The 24,629-nt window shown below is 39.6% G+C and overlaps 1 protein-coding gene across 5 annotated transcripts in view; it reads left to right on the top strand.

Moving 5' to 3' along the window:
* Window positions 1-24,629, top strand: part of nfic (nuclear factor I/C) — a 173,689-nt gene that overhangs the window by 45,412 nt on the left and 103,648 nt on the right. For all 5 annotated transcript variants that reach the window (XM_066695196.1, XM_066695198.1, XM_066695197.1 and 2 more), the window contains exon 2: window positions 7,956-8,487. In XM_066695196.1, the coding sequence (XP_066551293.1) occupies window positions 7,956-8,487 (532 nt within the window). The remainder of the gene's footprint in view (window positions 1-7,955; window positions 8,488-24,629) is intronic.

Below are 24,629 nucleotides of genomic sequence, written 5' to 3'. Positions count from 1 at the left end.
AGGGACCTCGGCTCCATCTCTCCATTCCAGTCTGAAGAGTTTCAGATAGACAGCCCTGGTTTGTAGAAAGCCTCTGGTTACCTAGCGACAGACGGGAATAAAAACATATGCCAGTCCCTGTAATAACAAAATGATACAATTACTATACAAATACAGCTGTGGAGGCAATTAATACCTTACCACTGGGCCCTAGATGTCAGGGGTAGCTCTTGTTTACCTCAGTTTCCACGAAACTTTGAAAGTCAAATGTAAAGTACAGAAAATGAAGGAAAGGGTTTTACTTTGGCAAAAACGAAAGAAATGTATCTCAATGCATGGAACTTTCTAAAGTAATTAGCGTCTCCTTGGGTATCGGCCATATAAACCCGAATCTAAATCACAACAGACCTAACTTAAAAGGAGCTTACAGTATTGAAAGAGTTTACCTTTTACGGAATACGATAAACCAAGAGTACTGTAAAACAAACCTCAGAAGTGTCAGTCATGTTTTTCTCCTTTTAAATGCTGTTTCCCGATCCGTGTCATATGGTTAATAACAGACTGCCCTCCAAGCTGTTTTCCATTCACTCAGTGAAGAACAGACAATGGAGCTCTCATTTTTATACATGATTATATGATCTCCCTTTGTGAATCATCCACAGTGAATCATGTGATCAGTTGAGGCTCCTCTGCTCCTTTTGGTCATATTAAAAGGGAGACCGGTGTATCTGAGCTCTGGAGTTCGGGTCACATTGCTTGGTGGTGGGAATTGATTGGTTGATTAGGGTATCATAGCATTGGGCTTGAGAAGAGTTTGATTTGATTTGATGTCTTTGATGATGATGTTTTATAACCTGTTCTGCATGCTGTCAGTTGGTGCTTTAGCTGTCAGTCTCAGAACAATATAAGGACTCCAGTACTTATGTCTTCAGCTTCATATGTGGTATATGGTCCTGGGAAACGGTTATATTTTTACTGGAGTTGTATGTTTAAGCTTGGACTGAATCTAACGTCATCCAACCTGACAATTTCTAAACTCAGACCAATTACTGGATAGGTAGAGATTTGTAGGCATAGGGTGGATACAGAGAGAGGTAGACCTGTTGGGTACACAAAATAATTATCTGGCAAACAAATCCACCAGTAAAGGAGTAAAGTACATTGATTGTTGTTTTGACTAACCTGTTACTCTAAGACAGTTTTTGGATCCTTCTGGTTGCTCTTCTTTGTATACTTTCCAGAACATCTAATAATGAATAATGAAATGGCAAGAAATTGGAGTTGGGATGGTGGCCTCATATTTGTAAAATGTGTTGAATTCCACCAAAATAAATTTTAAAAAACTGTAAGTAAAACAACCTCTTCCAGAATATAGTGTACACATTATTTTGAACAAATATCAACATTTACACCTCACCTTTTTCCCCTTATTATTCTGTTCTTGTTACTTACCCTCAGTGGCCATTTTTACTGTGCATTGTTGCCACTTGCAAGTGTTATTTTTTGACTTGCCCAGATCTGGATATCAATCAGATCCCTTTTGGACTTCCATCAGATTATTGGCTACCCCTCACTTCGTGTGATGACTGTGATTGTATCAGAGCAGTGCATCATGTGCACTGTCATGCAGGGTCAACCTATTGCCACTGGACTCCTGCATTTCCGGTCATGTACCCTCTCAGTTTTCTCCCTGTTAACAAAGGAAATTCGCCCCAGAGAGCTTATCATGCTCGTCGCTCAGCTGATGCTGCTGTTTTGTATGAGCTGTTGAAGAGAGAGTGCTTTCTAATTATTCTCCAAGACTGGAACACTCGGTCTGACTGAGAGATGGACTCAGCTAAAGACTTTTCTTGGCTTTTAATCAATTATTATATATATATTTTTTGGGGGGGTTATTGAAATTATGCTGCATTTACTTCTTTTTCATGGTTTATTTTATTTGATATACAGTTCTTTGGTATGGTTGATATGAAAGGTGATTAAATAAATCACCTAAATGCCTGGCTGACTAGTTAACTGTCTGATAAAACATCAGGTGTGGCTAAGCCCATGTCTGCAACTCTCCAGCTAAACTCATGGGAGAAGTTTATCACATTTTCCTGTTATTTCATCTTACTTGCTTCAAATCCTATTATGAATGGATGCCAGCACTTGCCAAATGAGATTACTCGCTATCTTAACTAAGTTAGTGTGGTCCACATATCTGATACACAGGTCAATACAAAAATAATTTCTTCCCAAAAAGCAAATGTGATGAACTCTGGGGAGGACTGGAGCACACCTTACTGAACAGCTGTAATCACTGGAGCTTATTATAAAGGCAAGGATGACCATATGGACATGGGTATCACAATATAGGCTTTATCATATCACCTGAGTCTTGCACAAAACATACTATTCTGTGTGTCATCTTTAATGTGGTGTTACTGTTGCAGGTCTAGTATGCCAAGTTAATGTAAGGAAAATAAATATTAAGACTGTGTATTATTAAGGAAATGCAGTCGTTTGGATATAAATCTTACATCTGGTTAATTTTTTTATAATATTCAAAACAACAACAATAACAAAAAATACCCATCACACTTCAGCTGGGAAGAGGGCTGATCTAGAGGGCGTAGAGAAACAGGCAGATATTTTACTAATTACGTTATCTATTAGCAAATACGAATGTGCTGCATGTGGGGAATACAGACTGGTTAAAAGTATGACATATGTGGGAACTAACTGGTTTGTGCCCTGTGGGAAAACCATTTAGGTCTTGTTGTGGATTCATCTTTGTCATCAGCTAGGCATTGTGGAAGAGCATTAAAAAAGGCAAACAAGATGCTTGGGAGCTTGAAAGTGCCGACTACAAGACCAAATAGGCTGTGATATACTTTTACAATGCCCTTGTTAGGCCATGTATTCAATTCCCAGCCCATGTAATTAAAAAAAAAATTGATGGCTTGCAGAAAGTTCAAAGCAGGGCATGTAGACTGAAAGGCATTAGTTATGATAAAAGATTAAAACCCAATCCTTATATCTTAAGAAGGCAATGGCAATAATCTTGGAAGGAATACAAAAAATAAAGGGTTGGTTCAGGCAGTGATTGCAGCCCAGCAAGACTGTGAGATGTTAATGGAAACCCAATAGAAACAGATACAGGGAAGATTAGTTCTTCTTGTGTTATTAAGAGAATATGACATTGGTTCATTCATGCTTGCAAACATTTCACTGTGATCCTTCAGTAGTGAGAAATAGTCAGTCCTGTCGGTCTTATGTTCTTATGTAACACATCCTCAGAAAGGATTTGAGTCTGAACAACAACCTGATCTAAGCTTCACCTGTCAGTGGTAGTAATACAAATCAGCAAAACTGAAGAATTGGTTCGTATAACTTGTTTTTTAAATGTTGCTTGCTCTACTCTTTGCTGTCATTGAAAATGCTCCTGTGCAAGTTTCCTGAGTTCCTGAAAGTATTAGGGAAATTTGTAAATACTATTTCTAATAAATACGAGATTAGAAGAGCCTTGTAGTCTGTCTTCTATTGTTACAATATGAGATGAGAACAGTGCTTGTTGAAGCCTGCTGAAGAACCGATGGCACTGTAAGTATGTAAACAGAAGAAGTTACAGGGATGTAGTTTAATTCACTCAGCCTTTCAGTTGGATGCAAAACAATTCTTACTAGCAGTCTTAACAATGTTGTTCATTAATTGTGTCCTACATACAGCAGGTTTAAGGTTTTGTGTAGAAATGTGGGAATGAAGAAACTTGTCAGACAGAAGAGGAGTATCTAACTCTGAGCTTTTCAGTGCTTTCACTGCTCAGATACTGTAGTAAAATGTTATAAGGCTCTGCTTGTTTCAAAGTGCGGTTTGATGTTTAATCTCTATAAAAAGATCAGACTTGCTTCTCAAGCCAGACTTCTTGCCGTCGTTTTAGCTGGTAGGGGGAGGAGGGAGGTGGGAGATGTGGGCATTGGGTGTGGGGTGAAGGTGGTTCAACAGGTTGCTATTCCAGAGAGGAACCACATCAAAACCCGAATCCCCTGCTGCACTGGAGTTCCCACGCAATGCAGGCCCGGATAAAAGAATGTCTGTTTTGAAGCATCAGGGGGCAAACCTGTGAGAAAGAAAATAAAAATAAAGAAAATAAAAAAATGAAAGTGCCCCCTAAATACAGTGCAAATTACTTGAGTTCTCTTTCACAGCTAGGGGAATATCTTCAAACACCACATTTAGAGCCTCAAACAGAGGCCTTAATTAATGTTTACTTTTGCCTTAGGAGCGGTTGGTAGCTGTACCAGTGCAGTATGGAATAATAAAATACATTTCAACAGTGCTGCAGGAAAATGGCTCTGGGCAGTTTTTTTTCACAATTTTTTTTTTCTTTTTCTTGTCTGATGCAATCCCTATTGTAAATGTAAACCATTTAAGAAGAGCTATGAGGGAGGTCCTGTAGAACACATTAAATATTAAATTTCCCCCAGCCTTAAAGAAAAAATAAAGAGAGGTCTGTTGTGCAGTGCTTTGACTGCCTTCCAGAGTCCTGTGGTATTATCAGTTTGCTAAAATATACATCCTCGCCTGCATTAACAAGGAGAAGGTTGATATTTACTTAAGCTAAAATGAAAACTCTCCTGCTCGACATGAACACTAGACCACCAGCTTGTTACATATTCCTTTACATACATTACAGGGCTTATATTATCCCTTGGCAATTCCCAGGCTGTTGTATTCAGTATTTAAGAATTTCTTCAAGCCCTCATCAGATTGTCACAAGCCAGGCCAGATCTCTGGTTTCTCTCACTAGAATTGCTGCCTGCTCCCTGGGTAGCTTTGGAAAATTGCACAGTAACTCTATAGTTTGTCCATGATCCTGTTTCCGCCCCCTGCTTCACTTTGCCATTCAGAACCCGGTACAATAAAAAAAAGGACCAAGCAGCAGGCTTCTTTTAAGACAACAGAAAAGAACACGACACCACGTTTTACCCACACAAAAATAGATTTTCAGAATCAGATGTCCACTCCAGAGAAAAATAGGCATCAAAAAGGATCAGTTTCAGCCCCCAAAAACAAAAGGGTCAGAACAGAGCCGTGTCTGACACTGCAGTGAATTTCAAAGTTATATAAAAAGAAAACAGCGAAGACTCATTTGTGTTAATGAAGGAAATGGCGGCTTTGTCAGGAAATAAGTGGATTGTTTTTTCCTCCCTTCAGGTGTAATGTTTTCAGAGAGAAAGCTAACTGGAGTAAGTTTTTAAAGTGGTGTTAAACAAGGTGTCACAATCAATAAAAAAATAGTGGTGTTGTGTGTGAGATTAAAAAAAATATAAAATTAAACAAACACAGCTATTGAGAAATAAGGATAGACATTAAGAAATAAAGGAACAATCTTGGGAAATGAAACTTCCCAACTTTTTCTTCAGTATAGAATGCTTGAATTTTAAGTAGTTACCGTTGGAAAAGTAAAGACATTTGGGTCTGTTTTAAGTAATGTAAGTTTGTCATATTGTTCCTGTTATTTCCAACTCAGTTCAGCAAAAGTTCATTTGACATAAAGGACTAGTCTGGTCTAGTTCATTTTCAAGATGAAAATTAAGAAATGGACACGGTAAAAGGAAACCTAGAATTGTGTAATTTATTGTCACATAATTATTGTGCGGACAACATGCAACTTTAAAAGTTATGCACGCTTGAAACCGTGGTCATGGCAGCTGCAGTGGAGAGTTGTGCTCAGAGCGACGTGTGCTGAATATGTTCTTTGCTTTTGGTTCCTTCCCATATGAAGCAACGGCATCTGTGGTTTTCATTGTAAAATAAGACTGTATCAAGGCCACAGTTGTCAAGTATAATGTTCTGTATACCATGATTGTAAAATTCAGGAAAATGACATTACAATTATGGTAATGGTTTCACTGACGTCAGATTCACAGCACAGCAGATGTTTGTTTGTTTGTTTGTTTGTTTGTTGGATGCTAATATTTTGGGCACGGGCCATATAAAAAAAGCATGGGAGTAGCTTTCTGGCTTTAAACAAAATGTCGGATAATTTCATTTATTGTTAAATGAAGGAACAAACAGGAACTTTTCTTATTTTAAACTGTTGTACACAAATATCTAATGGGTTCAAATGTGGAACTGCTTGCTGTATTGTTGAGATTGAATGTTAATGGGTCTCCTTTAAGGATATTTGTAAAAAAATAAAAAATATGGGAACAATACAATTAAATGAATTGAATTAACCATCTGGCCAGTGGAATGAGTAATTAATATTATATTATATATATTTTTTCTTGTCCTTTTAATGTTGTTCCCCTTAGAAAGACTAGTTTATTTTTAAACTGGCTTAGTTTCTTATTTTTCTACAGTGTGCTTCATTTAAAAAAAAAAAAAAAGCTTTGTATAATGTGATCTCTAATGACAACAAAATATACTCTTTAAAGATTTATTTAAAGCTGGTGTTCAAAATGTTGCAGTTCGCACTGTGCAGTAATGGGTCGGACAGCTGGAAGCATTTAGATTGTTGTGCCGTTGAGCGCAGTACAGAGTGTTTATTGTATGAAAGCTGCAGTGTGCTACAGTCATGTTCAATCTTACTCTCAATGATAATTCACAGGGGACTGTTGGCTACATTGTCCTACAGTGCATCAGTTTATGGCAGATTACTTTGATTGCCCCGTTTGTATCACTGCAGCATTCAAAGTCAAATTTAAAAAAATATATACGTTTTTGAGTGGAAACCATTTATTAATGAGTACAGTAAATTCACTTAAAGTTATCTCAGTTGCATACAGTGGTTTTTGGAAGAGGAAAACAAAAAAACTGATTCAACCTCTTATACATTTTAAGTCAAATTTAAAATGTAATTAATTCCATTAGCCAGCTGAATACATGTGGTTCTTGGGGGGGTCTGGGGCTGCAAAATCTGTCTTAGCCTTAATATAAAGACAGCTTGAGATTTATTGTAGAAGAGAATCTAACTCAGAAACCAGACCCTTCTCCAATACTCTGCATCCGAACAGGCCATCCATGCAGAAATAGAGAAATACTAAATGCCCTTTTTAATAATTTTTCAGTGTAACCCAGAGACAATTAAATACGTTGGATTTCATCGCAATGGCATTTTCTTGAACAAATCACTGTTTAATGGACAATGGAGGAAGGCATGCGAAAATGTGGAAGTAATTAGTGACACCAAATGAAAGTTACCGAGCTATTGGCCTTTAAACAGTCAAATAATTACAGCTTGGGAGTTCCCTTAAAGGCATACAGATGTACTTTCTGTTGTTGAAATTTCTCACCACAAAAATACAGGGCTACTGGGGGCTTTTGTGTAGCTAAGATCGCTGACTCTCCAGCTGATTAGAGTCCAGCTCCAGCTCTTTCTCATACTTGTGCTCCACTTAAAGTTTGCAGCAAAATTGTAGATGTGTTGAGACACTCCACTGCTCCATTTAGCTGCACCACGCAGAATCAGAATACAATTTAAATGTAAGCATACATCACATCACATGGTCTTACACTACTAGTTTTAAGTCATATTTGGCTTGTGTCTTTGTGTGCTCCTTAATCAAGTAACCCATGATTTAAGTAAATCCAGACTACTAATTAAAATCTACTTTCAGGTTAAGTCAGCACTGCAATAGAAATATAGAACATTGCACCACAGACCAGTGCAACAAGAGCCTTTGTCAGCTCTAAGCTATAGGGTTAAATCTTTGCTGACTGACATTTGCAGGTGTACTGGTTAATTTTTTGTTTTTATTAACCTTTTTCTGCAACTTGTATGTGTGTTCTGTACTGGGCTGTATTTAACTTTTTTCCCATTGTATTTTGTAACTGTAGCATGAATATCGTGTTTACTGAAAATGAAAATGTGTTCTTACTTGACTTTACTATACTTGACTATACAAATATAGAAGAAAATATTACAATTTAAAGAACTTGTCCAGATCTAACTGCCATATCCTTCCCTCTCCCCTCTTTCCCTTCAGGATGAGTTTCATCCGTTCATCGAGGCCCTGCTCCCTCATGTGCGGGCCTTTGCCTACACCTGGTTCAACCTGCAGGCGCGCAAACGTAAGTACTTCAAGAAGCACGAGAAGAGGATGACCAAGGATGAGGAACGGGCGGTGAAGGATGAGCTACTGGGCGAGAAGCCTGAGGTGAAGCAGAAATGGGCATCCCGGCTGTTGGCCAAGCTGCGCAAGGACATCAGGCCCGAGTGCCGCGAGGACTTTGTGCTTTCCATCACGGGCAAAAAGGCCTCATGTTGCGTGCTGTCCAACCCCGACCAGAAGGGAAAGATGAGGCGCATTGACTGCCTGCGCCAGGCCGACAAAGTGTGGCGGCTGGACCTGGTGATGGTGATCCTGTTCAAGGGCATCCCGCTGGAGAGCACGGATGGGGAGCGGCTCGTCAAGGCAGGCCAATGCACCAACCCCATACTCTGCGTGCAGCCCCACCACATCAGTGTCTCGGTCAAGGAGCTGGACCTGTACCTTGCCTACTTCGTGCAGGAGAGAGGTAAGGGCCGACTGCAGCTCCTTTTCAGGCCATGCGCTCAGGAAAGTAGCATAGCATAAGAACATAAGAAAGTTTAAAATGAGAGGAGGCCATTCGACCCACCGTGCTCGTTTGGTGTCCATTAATAACTGAGTGATCCAAGGATCCTATCCAGACTATTTTTAAATGTTCCCAAACTTTCAGCTTCAACCACATCGCTGGGGAGTTTGTTCCAGATTGTCATAACTCTCTGTGTGAAGAAGTGTCTCCTGTTTTCCGTTTTGAATGCCTTGAAGCCCAATTTCCATTTGTGTCCCCGGGTGCGTGTGTCCCTGCTGATCTGGAAAAGCTCCTCTGGTTTGATGTGGTCGATGCTTTTCATGATTTTGAAGACTTGAATCAAGTCCTCACGTAGTCCTTACCACGTAGGTAAGGCATGGGAAGCATGCATCCCAATAAATTAGGCTTTATTCGCAGATTAGGAATGGCGACGATACAGTACTGATACAAACATATGCCATCATAATTTGCAATCTAAAGAGAGAGTCTTTCTGTTCATAGGAAGTGATTTGTGTATGTGTGTGTCATTCTGAGTTAATAACAGATTCTCTTGCAAGGCATTGAGTGGGGTTGTCCTATTCTGTCTCATCCAGGAATGTTGTTTTAATATTAATATTAATACTGAAGCTGTAACTAGCTGGTTAGAATGTAAAGTGTTGGAATTTAATATCCTACTATTGACAGAGGTCACCTGGGGTTTTAGTAGAACAAACCGCTGTCTGGAGTTCAGTCAAGCAACCCGTGAGCTTCATGACAGTGTCCCTAACTCACTAGTACTTTAACAGCACGTTTCAATTATATTCACAAAGACTGACAAGGATAAATCATTATCGTTCCTGTTCCTCCAAATGCAGTCAATGACTGTTTTGAGGCATATTTAGGTGTGTGCATAGTATTCAAGCCCAAATTTGAAATACTTGAAATGTTACTTTTAGGTAATTCCTGTAATCTATATATTTTCAGATATTCTCCAATGCTGATTCAGCCATTGAGAAAACTAAGACTGCAGATTAAATGGAGTTAAGACAGGGATTGTATAAATATTAGACTACCACACGATTGATTCTTATCAGTGCTTGATCTGTCTGGATCTGACACATAAGGTTTTTAAGGTTTCAAAGTTAAATTTTCTTTTCCTTTTTATATATCCCCCCATTCAGATGTCAGCAGAGGTCATGTTTAAAGATGTAGATATAAAGATATTTTTACATTAAGAGATGTTTAAGAGCATATTTAAAACCCTCAGAGGTTTTACAGTGGATCAGAAAAAAGTGCACAGAGCACCCAGATGTTAAATCAACCTGTGAACCAGCTGACAGTGTTAATAATACCTGTTGAGGGTATTTAAATGCCTGTCTTTCTCTTGGTACAGTATGTAATCTTTATATAAGGCTGTATTTTAAGTATTAGTGCTGGAAAACCACGGAGCAAAGCCCTGGCTGAATGGGAAACAATTCTCTTGAGCCAAGTTTACGACAGTAAATCATTTTAAATGAGCACGACTCCCAACACGAATGCCAGCTTTAGCGATGTGTTCAAATTTACTGTGTTGTATAATAGGGTGTAGCCTGGTAGTTAGAGTGGAGACCTGGGAGCCAGCACATGCCTGATTCCAAAGGCAGCTCCTTCAGTGGGACTTGCAGTGGGACTTATACCAAATATAATGAAATAATTGCCGCATTTTTTAGGTTGCTCTGTGACCTTATTGCAGTTTCTTAGTTGCCCACGTGTGGGTTTGTATCTCCTGCTTAAAAAATGGGAAGTTACTTGCTTTCACCGTTCTATACTGTGACCTACTGAGTTATGTCCTGTGACAAGAAAGCCTTAGTCTGAAAGCCAAAGGTTACTCTTCTGAGCACGTTTTGGGGACTCTCTGTGTGTTTTTCATTTTGGCAGCTTGCTTGGCAAAGGCCGGACTGAAAGCTCTGCAGTGCATCCCATTGTAAACCGTATACAGTGACTCAGCAGTATTCACAAAAATGGCCTCTGTTGTCACAATAGATATTACAGACTCATAAGTCTTTGCCTCATTATATTTTGGCTCTAGTTCTGAAAGACGGTAAAAGAAAAAAAAGAAAGAAAACATGGTTGTATTGACTGATACTGCTCTGCCCATCACTTTACCCCCATTGTACTCTATTCCTAAGACCGCAGAGCTGAGGTGAAGTACTCCAAATAAAACCACTATCTCTAAAATGCATTAAATCATTTACAAATTCTTTTAATAGCTGTAAACTTTCCATATTGGTTTTCTTTTAAAAATATGTATTTAAAAAATCTATAGTGAATGCTGTGAATGCTATATTTTTGTTACTTCCAAATTCCCCCTGCAGCAAGCCAGGAACCCTGTGATGTTATTTCCACAGATGTGTAAGGTTGTGAATTATTTACAGTTGTAATGGACCATGACCATACTGTGTTTTTTACTGTTTTGTGGTCGTGACCCTCTTCATGTGAGTGGTGATGGCTTTTTCCTGAAAGTGATTTAGATTTAAAATAAAGATACACTTTAAAAAATATTGACTACTATATTATTAGAAGTATTTGTTGTTTTTTCTTTGGTTCATTTTAAGGTAAAAGTCAAGGCAACATTATATTGTAATGAGGCATCTGTCATGTTTTGTCAGATTTTTCTTATTTCAGAATTTCCCCTTTAATGTTTTATGCCAACAGATGTCACTTTAAACCTGCTACAAATGTGTTAATGGCAAGAGAGTGTTACTTACAATCCTGCCCAATTTAACTGAGAAAATTGACCTTCTCAGTGACATCTCTGTAGCAAAATGAATTTATCCTTCAGTAACCTTATTTCACCTTATTGCACTTATGTTGTAAGTCGCCCTGGATAAGGGCGTCTGCCAAGAAATAAAAATAATAAATAATAATAACCACAATTTTAAAAATACTTAAATAAATCAAATGTGTTATGACTCCAAATATTTATATTTAACCAGCCCAGATCAAGTTATTATAACGTTATCTAAAATATGAAACTAAAAACTTGAATTACTTCTAAAATAAAACAAAAAACAGTGCATGTAAGAGAGCAACAGAATTTCTGAATGTTTCGAAATGTGAGTGCACAGAAACATAGCCAACACAGTTTAAATTTGCTATTGTTGTCTTTATCCCGATCAAATCTGAGCTGGGCATAACACATGAGGGTGGAGAACAGTAATTCTGGAGAAAGAAAGAGTGGCGCAGGAGAGTGTGTCAGCTGCAGTGATCTCTCAGCACGACTGTTGCGCCACCACTTGTGGCCCTACACCCCCCACCTTCTTCTCCTCCACTCCAGCGACCTTGACCCCTAGACGTCTGGGTCACTGAGGCGGCCTCTGAGTCACCTGACCTCCCTAATAGCCTACAAACCCTTGGCTGTAAATACTCTGCTGTGCTGATAAGGAGCTGTGGGCTTTTCACTTTCACTGCTCCAGACAGGGGGGGAGGGGGGGTAGAGAAAGAGAGAGCAGAGAGAGGCAGAGAGAGACAGAGAGCAGCACGCAGTTGTCTTAAAGGCACAGCATCCCACTTTTCACAAAAACAAACACGTATACAAAACTTGTTCAGTTTAAAAAAAACAATTAAACATTTTTTATGTGCAGTATGCTGAGGTTATTTAATTGTCTTCAAGGTGAAATGGCAACAACTCAAAGATCATTAATGGAAGAGGTGCCTTATAAACAGTTAACGTTTTAGACAAGTAAGATTAGCAATTTAGAAAAATACCTCTGAACGATAGAAAAATGAAAAGATAAAACAAATCCATAGTTCGTCGAAACTTTGTTTGATTAAATTGTCTTTCCTTTTCTGAGAGGATTATTATTATTATTATTATTATTATTATTATTTGTTTAAGAGGCTTTTACGCTAATGAGTATATCAGCGAAGTACAGTTTGTGTTCTTGTAAATGAAGGACTGGAGTTAAATCCATCTGAAAATCACATGCTTCTCTCCTAGTTTGGAGGAGTTGTTTTGCTTGTTTGTTAGTATTTTTTGTTTGTTTGTTCCAAGTTCTTAATCGAGAACGGATATCGTTGACTACAGCAGAAGGAGTTTGAGCCAGTCAAGTAAGCCAGTCTTAATGTGGCTCTGGCAGCTGCGTAGTATTTCAGAATAATGTGACACATTTGACAAGGTACTAATGAGCTTTTGTAGGCGATCCAGTATGTTTTTTGTCTTTGAAAATGGTTTGAAAATGGTGTGCGCCAATTCCCCCCCCCCTTCACCGATGATGTATTTGACCTTCCTCTGAACCTTGCAATGAGGTGTTAGATGAATGCATTTCTCAGCTTTTGGTTGTTCTGTATAATTTTGTTATTTATACACGCTGCACACACATGGGTGTGTGCGTGTCAGTAATGGAGCAGCCGTGGAGAGTCAACCAGTACAGTAAGAGACACAGGTGCACCGAATGACAGCTTCCATTTCCTATGGGGGCTTTCGCTGTGTCATAGCTGGCCGCGCTGATTAGAAACACACTCACTAACAGCATTGTGTCAACACGCATCCGCTCATAAAATAAACAGGCAGCTGTACTCTTCTACTAGTGTGCATTAATCCTCTGCACAAACTCAAGAATACGCCTCTGTCGTCCTTTTTACTTTCTTAATGGAATTGTCTGATTCGAAGGCCTAGCAGTGAGTTCACTTTATCTCTGGAGAGCAGCAGAAGTGGTTTCACCCACAAAGGAGACCTGTGTTTAATTAGATGAAGGAAGGGTTCCACTTCACTCTTTTCTTTTTTGTCACCCAACTCCCTCAGCTACTGTTTCTCACATCTTGCCTGCTCCCCGGGCAGCGCTGCATGGCGGCAAAATTAAGCCCCTGCGTTGCCGTGCCAGTGGATCGATAGGAGCTTTCTCTCGGCTCCTAATAAATACAGCCAGTCTTCATTTTCAGCACCTGCTAAAGTGCTCAATTAAACTGGGAATGTGCCCTCCCACCCCCCCCCCCCTCTGCCTCTGCCTCTTCCTCTTCCACAACCCCCTCCCCCTCCCTGCCAGGTTTCCGGAGCATCACGGAAGCTTTCTGTTGCTTTCCCCTGTTTTCAGTAACGGAGGGTGGATGCGATATAGATCCCTCCAGACGCACACAAACACACACACAGCAGGGTCCCAGGGGGTTCAGCAGCCTGTCCAGCAGCAGTCCAGTGCCAGCCACTAATCCTCGTACACTATCCAATTCTGTTAAATGAAGAACTTAATTAATAGTAATGTCTGCTGTGGAATGCTTACTGCATTTAAAAACATACACATATAAAAATAAATACATACAATTCCTAACAAACAAAAACTTGGAATGAATGTGGCCAGCAGTGTATGACCTGCCTTTCTTACTATCATTGAATTAATCAAACTGATATACGTGAACTAAAAGCTTTTCTTTTACTTTTTTTTTAACTAGGCTAAATTGTTGACAGTGTATTTAGATATTGATTAGAGTGCCTTCATAATGAATTTTATAAGTCTTTTAAGATGCATGTTTTCTCTGTTAAACTGCATTACAAAGCATGGATATGTGTTATGTATCATAGTGTATTATTAATAGCCTCCTAAAATGGGACAATTACATATTTTATTTAAATGTATATATATATTGTAGGGTTGAAGTAGGAAAAAATAGTAGTGGCCTACAAAGTACATATCAGTCTGTTAAGTAAAATTGGTGATATTGATATTCACCCATAAATTCCACTTAATTGTTCTACAGACACTACAGATACAGGGCACTATTTTTACTAGACAGAACTTGATGACTTTAGCTTTTATCGCAGAGACTTATGTGATCCCCTGTACCCAAGTCCTCCCACTCCTCCCAGAAAACAGCAAAACAATCCAGGAGAACAGCAGAGGAAGCAAGCTTATCCTCTGCACAGAGAGAGAGAGAGACAGAGAGAGACTGAGAGAGGTCGTGGGTGAAAGTCAAAGACATTGCAGCTTTACCGTAATCAATCTCCCAGATCGATGAGCTGTGACTAGCCAGGCAAAAAGGAGGGATTGTGCTGACTAAATGGTCTGGGCTGGAGAAGTTTCCATGGTGTGCAAGTGAGTGTGTGTAGAGGTGGTGGGAGGGTTTAAGAGAGAAAAGGAAGAGGAGGTTGGAGATTATGGGAGAGAGAGCGAGATTTAAACAAATCTGTCTGTCTTTCCTCTAATTTATCAGTAATTTCCTGTGTTGTGAATTTCTAAAGTTGTTTTAGTTATTTTTTTCCCTCTATCATAGTATGAAATGGCAATCTGTGTGCTGTTGTTGAAAAACTTCCCATGGCTCTTATGCACAACATCTTTCAGCATAACTCATGCCTTCAAAATTGTTAAGGAGGACTGTTTAAGAAGCTGAGGATGAATGTCTTTCTAATTGGTCAAATGGCAAACCTTTTACTATCCTGTTCAAATATTAATTTGAACGATTTATACATGTGCAAATATCTGTCTGGAGAACTACATTCAGATACATTGCTATGGAGAGTCAGTGGACTTGGGAGGCATCTCTTCCTGTTGTAATCTATGTACAAGGATGAATGATTTGCCCTAAATGGAAAAAGTAACTTATTGCCTTAATTGACTTAAGTGTAGCTTTGGAATGTGGCTAAATGTGGCTTCTAGGGTTCCCATTAGAAAGAAACAAGAAATCACTGTATGAAAGAAGTGAAAGGCATTATAGATTGTGGTACCTGCTCAAAGCAACATTATTTTTGTCTTGCTTAGACTAAAGGATTTATTATTTTCTTTAGTGTAGTGTTATATTCTCGCATTACTGATTACTGACTATCACAACTGGAGCTAGCCATTGCATAAGTCATGGTCTGGTGTATGCACAGAAAATGGAAAGGGGTTAAAGCAGACAATGGTACAGCATTTAGATGTTCTTTCAGATGTGTGCATCATTGTGTCCTTATTATTTTAGTTTATCAGATAAGGGGGAGATGAGAACTGCTGGGCATAAACAGATTGATCTTTAGTGGGTAAAGTAGTTTAATGTTTGACTGGATAACTGTCATCATAAAATATTCAGATCCCCTTTAGAGGGAACAGAAATGAGCTCTGTCTAGAGCCTGTTTGCAGGATAGGAGCACACATAACAGCCCCTCCCCCCCTGAGTTTTGTTAGTCTGTGTGCTGCTTACTTTTTATTCTTGTTGTTTCTGGGCTGCTTTCCAATCTAGCACCCAAACACTATGAATAGAAACTTTGGGGCTGATGTACTAAGAGGTGCAGACAGGTGCAGCTATACTTTACTGCTGCTGCATTTCAACAAAACAGTGCAATAGACCCTACAGAGATTCTCAGCAAGGAAAACCAAAAGAAAAATAATTTTGAACATCAACACATGGTGGTTTGTTGATACTAAATAGCCTGTAATCATATGCAGTGTAAAAACAAATTAAAAAACAACAACAGCAGCTTTGAAGGGTTACGGGGTTCTTCTTCATTGGCTGTGGCAGTGCACCCCAAGCAGGCGCAGTAGTGTGTGACCGCAGAGTAGAGCAGATACATTTCCCGTGACTGCAGCTTTTGCGATACATAGGAACATACAGTATGTTCACAAATGTAGAGGCATTAGCTGTTTTTTAGTTTTTTTTAGTTTTTAGTTGTTTACATAGACTGAGAAAGTACCTTTGCGATTAAGGCAGAAACATTTCCCTCTGAGAAGATGTTGGTTGATTATCCCCACTCAATCTTCTTGTTTACTGGCCTGTTGCATTGAATCCATATGATCCACATTACAGAGAGCGCTGGAGCTGGAAGGGAAATGACTTCTCCTGTCCAAATGTTTATCACCTCCTGTTACACATCAAGGCACACACAGTAAGCCCTGAAAACACATTTACAGGACTGCAACATGCATTATGCCCTGTTATTGGTCCAATTTTCTTAATGGAATGAGTATGCTGTTGATTAGCCTTAATATGTTTGTAATAAGTAGCACAGAGTGGCTACAGGAGCCTGTGCTGTGTATGAAATACAGGATGACAACCATGTGTAACCCCCCCCCCCCCCCCCCCCAAAAAAAAAAAAAAAAATTGCTTTATATCACCAGGAAAGTAGACTGCACATGAAGATCATTACTTTCTTGCTGAAGATCATGTATCACCACATGACTCGTGGCACTTGGCTTTAAGTCAGTAATTATGGAATGAAGCAGTTATAAGATACTGTGTATAGTGAATGGTTATAAAATGGGGTTAAAAGACATTGGGTAATTAGCTTCGATTCAGATAAGGTGTAAAAAGGAGACCGGTCAACTTGATAGATTGAACTTTGCTGTAAAAATAAAGTCATATAATGTGCAACATATTGTGCAAATACATAATGTCCTATGTAGCCACTTCTGTTTGATCAGTGATGTAGACAAAGGTCAGTCTTCATATGTTTTGACTGTCCTACTGGAATTCAGTGCAGAGCCGGTCCTGACCTCCCGGGGGCCCTAAGTAAAATTCTGCAAAGGGGCCCTCCTACCTGACCCATGAGCCATGTAAACCATTTGCCATTGCCACACAGTCACACCTGACACCCCAGTACTCCCACTACAATCCTCCCTCCTTTAAAAAAGTTTGCTCCATCTGTCGGTCTAAGAATAAGTAGACCAATACAGAACAGAATGAGGTATTAACAAACAATATTTATTGAATAGAATATCTAATAGACTCTTAAGATAAGTGAATTTTAACATTAACATAAATAAGAAATTGTAGAAAATAGCTGCAGTTTATAAACATCATTGCCCGTTGACGATTATCAAATTTAATAAATATTTGTATTTTACTCTCAGTTTTGTCAGGCACAAAGTTACAGAACACAGCCCTGGAAGTGGCTGGCAAGCAAGCAAGACACAGACAGACCAATAGATGCACTGCCCAGCTAGTTTAGCAAGACAGACAAACTAGAGAGAGATGCACTGCAAGCTGGCACATCAACTTAACATTACTGTTATTTGCTGACATCAAACTTGGAGAGGAGAGAACACAAGTTTACCTGATTGCTGTTCCCGCAATTCACTCTCATGGTATTGTTTTTTTCTCTTTTCATGACCAGAAGGATAGTTCCGCTTCATCCTCTCATCAAAGTTGTAAACATTGACACCCGTTTTGACACAAGGGGGAGGTGGGGCCCTTGCATAATTTGCGGGGCCCTACGCAACTTGCATAGTGAGCGTATAGGGCCGCCCGGCTCTGCTTCAGTGTGTCCCTATTCTACAGAAAGACCTAATTACAACCTGGAGAATGGCAACATTGTTGATCCATCTCTCCAGATGTTTCTAATGCCGGTTATTAGCCATGCTGAAATATTTTAAATCACACTCTTTGGTTTCTGACAACCTGGTAGAAAGGGCACCGTCCCCTAATTATGTACGGTCAGTGCTCTCTTTTTGCAGCTTCTTAAAATCTAAGCTAAACAGCCTCATTTACATTGTCACATCTTCTCAAACCTTCATAAATCTGTCACAGCCCTGATCACCCTAAATGGAACTGAATCTTCTGACATAGTGTAACAGATGCCAAGGCAGTACCCAACTTGGTACATTTGCCCTTAAGACTGTACTAGCATGAGCTATTTATGAGCTTTTAACAAATATGAAATACAGTACAATAAATACATAAAAGTATTAAGTTATGCTCCATGAACTCAATCCTACACATTCTACTTCAGTAGGTTTCTCAGCGCTTGATGGATTGCTACCAAGCAGAAGTATTTTCCTGATATATACCTCTGGCAATTATCGTGTGATTTAGTGGCAGGCAACTCCAGTACTGTCTTACTGATAAGCAAACATACAGTTGATGTTTTTCAGTTAAATCGCACTATAATTAGTGGCCTGGAGCTCACCCACAAGATGGTAAGTGTGGTCTAAGTGATAAAAAGGTTTTTTTTTTTCTAATATGCCGGTAATCTAATTTTAAAGATGTGTTAGTCTTCGGTTTAGGGAACAGACTGTAACCTTCTGGAAATGGTATGTTTTTAGGTTGAAGTCTATAGTGTATATTATGTTAATTGAGAAACTGAGGGATTCAAAAGATTAGCAGTCTTTGAGGTATTGAGTTTTCCTGTTTGTGTTTGATATTTTATTAACTGCTCAGAAGGAGAATAGCCTACCTGTTGTTAAATTTCCACCCAGCCGGCCTTGGGGAAGGGCGACCAGTCCTGGGATGGCATATAACATAGAAGAAGTGTGCAGACCTCCAGGGTGTCTCTGACTGTCTCCTGCGCAGCACACCGGCCCATTCCCTGGCAGGAGCGCAGTGACCTCTCCCTAGCCATCCATCACAGAGCTGGAACAAGAGCCCGATTGTGCACAGAGCGAACGGACCAGACTGCGGTTTCTATTCTGCTGGCTGAAGCAGTCTATTATTTCTGTGGCAGCCCCCACGGGATAAACAGCCAGGATTATTGTTTCACTTCGGTCACAAAAACAAACGCTTTCTTGACAACTCCAAGGGCTGTCAAAGAGTCTGAGCACACAGAGATTACTGGGGCGCTGGGGACAGAAGACTGGTGACAATGGACGGCTATGCCTGCCTGCTATGGGCTGGGACAGCATGGAGGCTGGAGCTCAAGGAGGAATATATGTGAGTGTGTGTGAGCATATAGCATATAAATGGTCAACCAATATTAATTGAAGAGTAAAATATATATTTTTTGAAATTTCCTTATTAGAATTAATATTATGTAGTATCGGTTTGCTTGACTATACTCTTGAGTACTACTTTAAATGATTAGTGAAAATATCTATCTTGCCTCCCCCCACATGTGCACTATCGAAGTGGGTGATCTATTTCTGAGTCCACAAAATAAATGAAAAATATCCATACACCAGATTTTATATTGACTCAAGATTTACTTCCACACTTGTATTAAAGATAAATCAAACAAATGCTAATTGTAATAATAATAATTACTTTATATATATAATTTTCTGAAGGATTATTATTTTCAAATGTATTCTCAGCTGACACCCTTATCTAGGGCAGCTACTTTTCAGTATAAGAATACAGCCTGTTTGTAAACATTACTTGACAAACTAGAATTCATGCCAGCCACCCCCAAGTTATTCTTAAATAATTAAAAGAGGCATCAACATACTTAAAAAAACAAAGTACAGAAGACAATGTATCTGACTTCATATAAGTACACAAGATTTTAAATGGAACTCCTTCCTAAAAGTCAGTTTGTTCCTTAAACAAATACTCAATTGTTTTCCCAGAAGAATGTTCAAAAAGGCTCTTTGTTCTCCGTATCGGAATATCTCCATCTAGAACAAACGCACTAAAAGTTTGGAACCAGGTTTGTTCAAACTAGCCCCATTCCTGGCACATATAACCCAATAACAACACTAATGGAATAGTTTTGCAATATAAGGCATTACGTTACATCATTTTGATGTTCCCTTTGGTTCATTTGGTTCTTCTGCACTGGGGACAGATCCATACTCAAGTAGTAGCATGTTTGTTGGGATATTAACCAAAATGTATCAGAAATAATCAGGGATTTCACTTTGTAGTTAATAATTACATACAAAGCTAAGAAGCTGTGATGTGAATATACAATTGTAAATTTGAAAGATATCAACAGTTTGGACAACTCCAATAGAAGGAAGGTAAATAGAGATTTATTTTGGACTCGCTTGCCTAAGCCTGGCCATGAGGATGAGGCCATCCTTACCCCCCCCCCCCATTAGGTGGAATGAGCCAAGGAGCTGCTGCAGAGGCAGTGGTTGGGGTTGAGGAGGGATGCGAAGCAATGAATGCTAGACAAGTGCTGGATCCTTATGCTTGAGAAAGTGGAAGTCTGACGAGGGACTGGGGCTGTCCTCCTCCCAAACTTCAGTGTAAAACTCCATATAGAGGGAGCTCAGCTTTTGTTTTGTTATGTTGTTTTTAAAAGCATTGAAAACTCCATCCACCTTCCACTGAAATTTGGAAATGGCCATCCTGCTTTTGAAAAGGCACGAGCAGAAAGAAAATCGTCTGTAGTACCAAGGAAAGCAAGCTGCACTGACTGTGACAAAGTGCTCAGAAAAGCAGTCTGTTCTATGTGTATTGGTGCTGTGTGTACAGAACCATTAACTGCACTGACATCAGCCACTGCAGAATAATTGCCAACTATCTTTTTTTTACTTCTGCAGTCAGGGGCCTCTGGCAAGCTACACAGCAATATCCATATTGGACGAGGCGAGAGTTTCCTGGAGTGATTTGTATTTGTAATACCTTTACATGCTTTCAGCGAGGAGCAGCTGCGCTCTTATCAGTTCCTAATGGAGACAGCGCAAACAGCCTGTGACATGAATCTGCTTTCCATACCTAAATCGGCAGGCGATCCTTTTAAAGGCTAATTAAAAAGCTTGCTGATTTTATTTGTATTCCAGTGAAAGTGATGTTTGCAGTCTAGCCGGCCTCTCAGGTTACTGCTGTGATGATCCCACTTGGACGTGACATTGAGCCCAGCGGAAGTGCAGCCAGTCAGCAGGAGAGAGATTCCGATGGGGAAAGAGGGAGTGAGAGGGTTACTGTTTGCTCTGAAGATTATTTGCATAGCTGCAAAGCCCTCAAAGCAAGAGTTTTGTGTCAGTGTGGTGGGGGATGGGGAGTTGGTAAGGATGGTGATTATAATGCCATTGTTGGCTCTGGTTGCCATTTTGAAATGGGGTTGATTGATCAATCACTGATAACAAGTATATAGTTTAGTGAAAAGAGATGTCGAGGGTCAAAGTTACTCAGTTTATGCTTGGTGTAACCCAGCTCGGTGTTCAGCTTTGTAGGGTGGAGGGTTGAAGGGCTGAGTCATCCCTGAACTAATTTTACCTCGTATATCCCCATGGAACCTCGAGGGCCAGTTTGCCATGCCGGAAGACCACTAATCAAGTCAGTCAATGTTAACATAGGCAGATTTCAGCACTGACAAGACTATGGCATGTGTGGTTCTTGTGACAACATGCCAAGCATCAGTGTGGCAGGGTCCAGCACTGTTACTGGAGCTGCACAGACAGATTGTGCTTCTAAGACCCTCCAACTGGCTGTGAATAAGACACAGTAGTTGTATAAATGATGAGGTGATCTCAGTCTGGTGGGCTGTTTGGGGAGGGTTGTCACGGTGACAGATAGGGGTGTGTGTGTGTGGGGGGGTGTTAATAGACGACTGGTTTGGGAGTGTCTTCCTCCACAGCATAACTTTTCAGGCCTCTTGTGTATATTTCAGAGTGCTGAGTCATGGTTTCACACACACCTAGCCAGGTCCACCAGCTTTACAAGCAGACTAAGAGCTGCATTTGAAAACACTCAGTAGATTTAAAAATAAATATCATTTTTTTAATGACAAAAGAATCTGTCATTGTTATTGTATTTAAAGTGTTATTTTAGTTTATTTAATTCTGTGTGATAATATTTCTAATATAAGATGGATTTCCCACTGTTTTTTTTTTTAATCTATTATGTTGAAAGTACAGAACTCAGAATTACTTAGTTTCTTATTTCACAGTTCCAGTACACATGGTGCAAAACCTCATAAAGGCATCCCAATTAGAAGAAAATAATATTGAAAGTACACTTTCAGGTACTGAATTCACTGTGGTCAAAAAGCCAGGGTAAAATTGTGGGCTTTCATTTACTGTACACAGGTGCTTTGGATGGTGATGAGTCCATGTTATTCATTATAGCTGGTTCTCAGTGTGCTGGAGGCCCAGCTCCTCACACTCACACAACCTGCCCTTTTAGCAGAGTGTGCCACAAGAGACCCTCATGCAGGCCATTCTGACCAGTTTCTTACTCACACAGCTCATTAATGAAACCTTATGGCCTTTCAGATCAGTTGCTACATTTAGACCAGCTGTTACCAAAGATCACTTTGAAATCCCCTCTATTCAGCAGGTATGGGAACTTGTCTCCATGGTGAGATCTTATTAGAATTATAGGAAAGATTTTAAGAATTAAAATAAATAAAAACCTATATAGTACTTGTGGAGGGGGGAGCTGTTTAATGTGTGGATTCAGATAGAATACAATTGGCAGCTTTGTGAAGTACAGCTATTACTGTAAGTATCTTCAACAGCAAAGGCATTGTCTAGATTTGCACAGTATGTGTGGTTTTCAGTTTTTATAATAGTATACATATTGATCTTTTTTTTGCATACATTTCCAGATTGCTTTTCCAGATACTGAAGCCAAAGGTCATTTTACAGTCAAAGAATTTCACTGAGAAAAGTAATTGAGACTGATTTATCATTACATTACACACAGTTCAAGAAATAACATTACGCATTTCAGTATGTCTTTCTCACAATCACATGGGGACTTTCTTATATCAAGTCTTTGATGTTACACTCTGCATAGTGGAAGATGCACATAAGATAGGGCTGTAAATGACTTTCAGTTCAGATTTTACCAAGCAGAGTTTGAGATTACATTTGTTTCTAGTAGCAGATGGGTGGGGAAATACCTATGGAATGTTCTGCAGTTATATCGGGTTATTTCAGAAACCAGCTGAACTCTCTGCTTAAGGATTTTGCTCTGCAGCCATTTTTTGGACAGTAATGAAATTAAGCATACTTTAAATACGAAGTTTTAACAGTTATGGGTTTAAATGTTTTTTTTTTCTTTTGGTGAATTTATATTTTATATGAAAATGTTCTTTTTGTTGGAATTATGTAAATTCATTGTTTGGCTTATCATGGAATGTTTATAGTGTGTTTAATGTGAACAAAAAATACATTTTACATGTTTTGGATGAAAAACTAAAAAAAAATATATATATATATTAAGCCAGGTCTTGTGTTTTTCCTTTGTCTTTCCTGTGGTATTTGATACTCAGCGATTGCCTATTTGGCCTTGGGATCAAATGCTGGATTATCAATCAATCAATCAATCAATCCATTTTTATTTGTATATTGCCCTTTGCAGGGTAGCCACAGAGCGCTTTACAGACTGGTAAACATACATATCTGGTGGTTTCCTAAATGAATGGGGATCTATATACATATATATCAAATCAGCTCATTTTTATTCCAGGATCTCAACTTAACAGTAAAATTCCATGCAGCAGAAAATAAAAGTTTATGGGCACTTCTTGCAAACTGGCATGTTAAGATCTGGTGATTTGTAAGCAGTGGGAAGATGCACCCCCCAGAGCTGGGAAAACAGATTCCAGAATTTGGGACAAACATTTTTAATTGGCACACAAGCTTTTTAAGCTTGTTTAAAATGATACAAGTGGGTGTCCTTGCTCCAGATCTGACTCCAGTTTTGAAGACGGGACCCTGGGTGCTGTTAAATGGGACAGCTGGTCCCTGTGCTGGAGCCCCTGGCAGGTGCTGTGGGAGCACTGATCAAAGGCCTGAGAAGAAACAGCCAGGCAGACTGATTTAGCCGCCTGACATGCCCGAGCTGTGCAGCATTCGTCTGCCTGGTGGCTCGCAGAGAGCTGTCAAACACTTGCTATCAAAGCCCCAGATTCTGGCCTCGTTTCAGCATAAGAGAGAGAAGGGGAGCTGATAAGTACACTCTAGATTCCGCCTAACCCGCAGTGACCCTATCGGCATCTCAAAGCATGATCCTTACTAGAACATTCTAGGGGTTCCTTGTGGTAGGAGTCATTTATCCATTAATATCTGGTCTGGTCTTGTGGCCCAAGTACCACTTCCAAATCCCATCTCATTCAAATGTGTCTGAAATATTACGAATACAGTTAACCACAGAACACGAAACCGGGAAATTAAGTTCCACAGCACTAAGCCATCCTAGTCAGTGATGTTCAAGGTGTGTTGATGCCTCTGGGAAAAAAAAGTCCTGGCGTCACTTAGTCCTTCGATTTATTCACATCTGCATTCTCAGCACTGTCCTCTGTGAGGCTAGGAGGTCTTACCTGGGTCTCACCTCAGGCATTATTCTGTGGCCTGGAGAAACTGTCTGTATAAGTGAATCAATTGTTGGATTCGGGCAGACATGAATAACAGAAGACATTGATCCTTTTAACCCATAATTAATGTTGAACGCACCAAGGAGTAATTTGTGTTTTGGGATGCTGCAGAAATGATGGGGTTGAATTCACTTTGGCAAATAACGGAGGTAAACAAAATGAACAAAAAAACATTTTACTGCCCTGGCTGAATAGGAAT

This window comes from Amia ocellicauda, chromosome 22 (assembly GCF_036373705.1).
Source record: "Amia ocellicauda isolate fAmiCal2 chromosome 22, fAmiCal2.hap1, whole genome shotgun sequence".
NCBI lineage: Eukaryota > Metazoa > Chordata > Actinopteri > Amiiformes > Amiidae > Amia > Amia ocellicauda.
The sequence above is the reverse complement of the archived record's forward strand: the minus strand, read 5'-3'. Positions and strand labels throughout refer to the sequence as shown.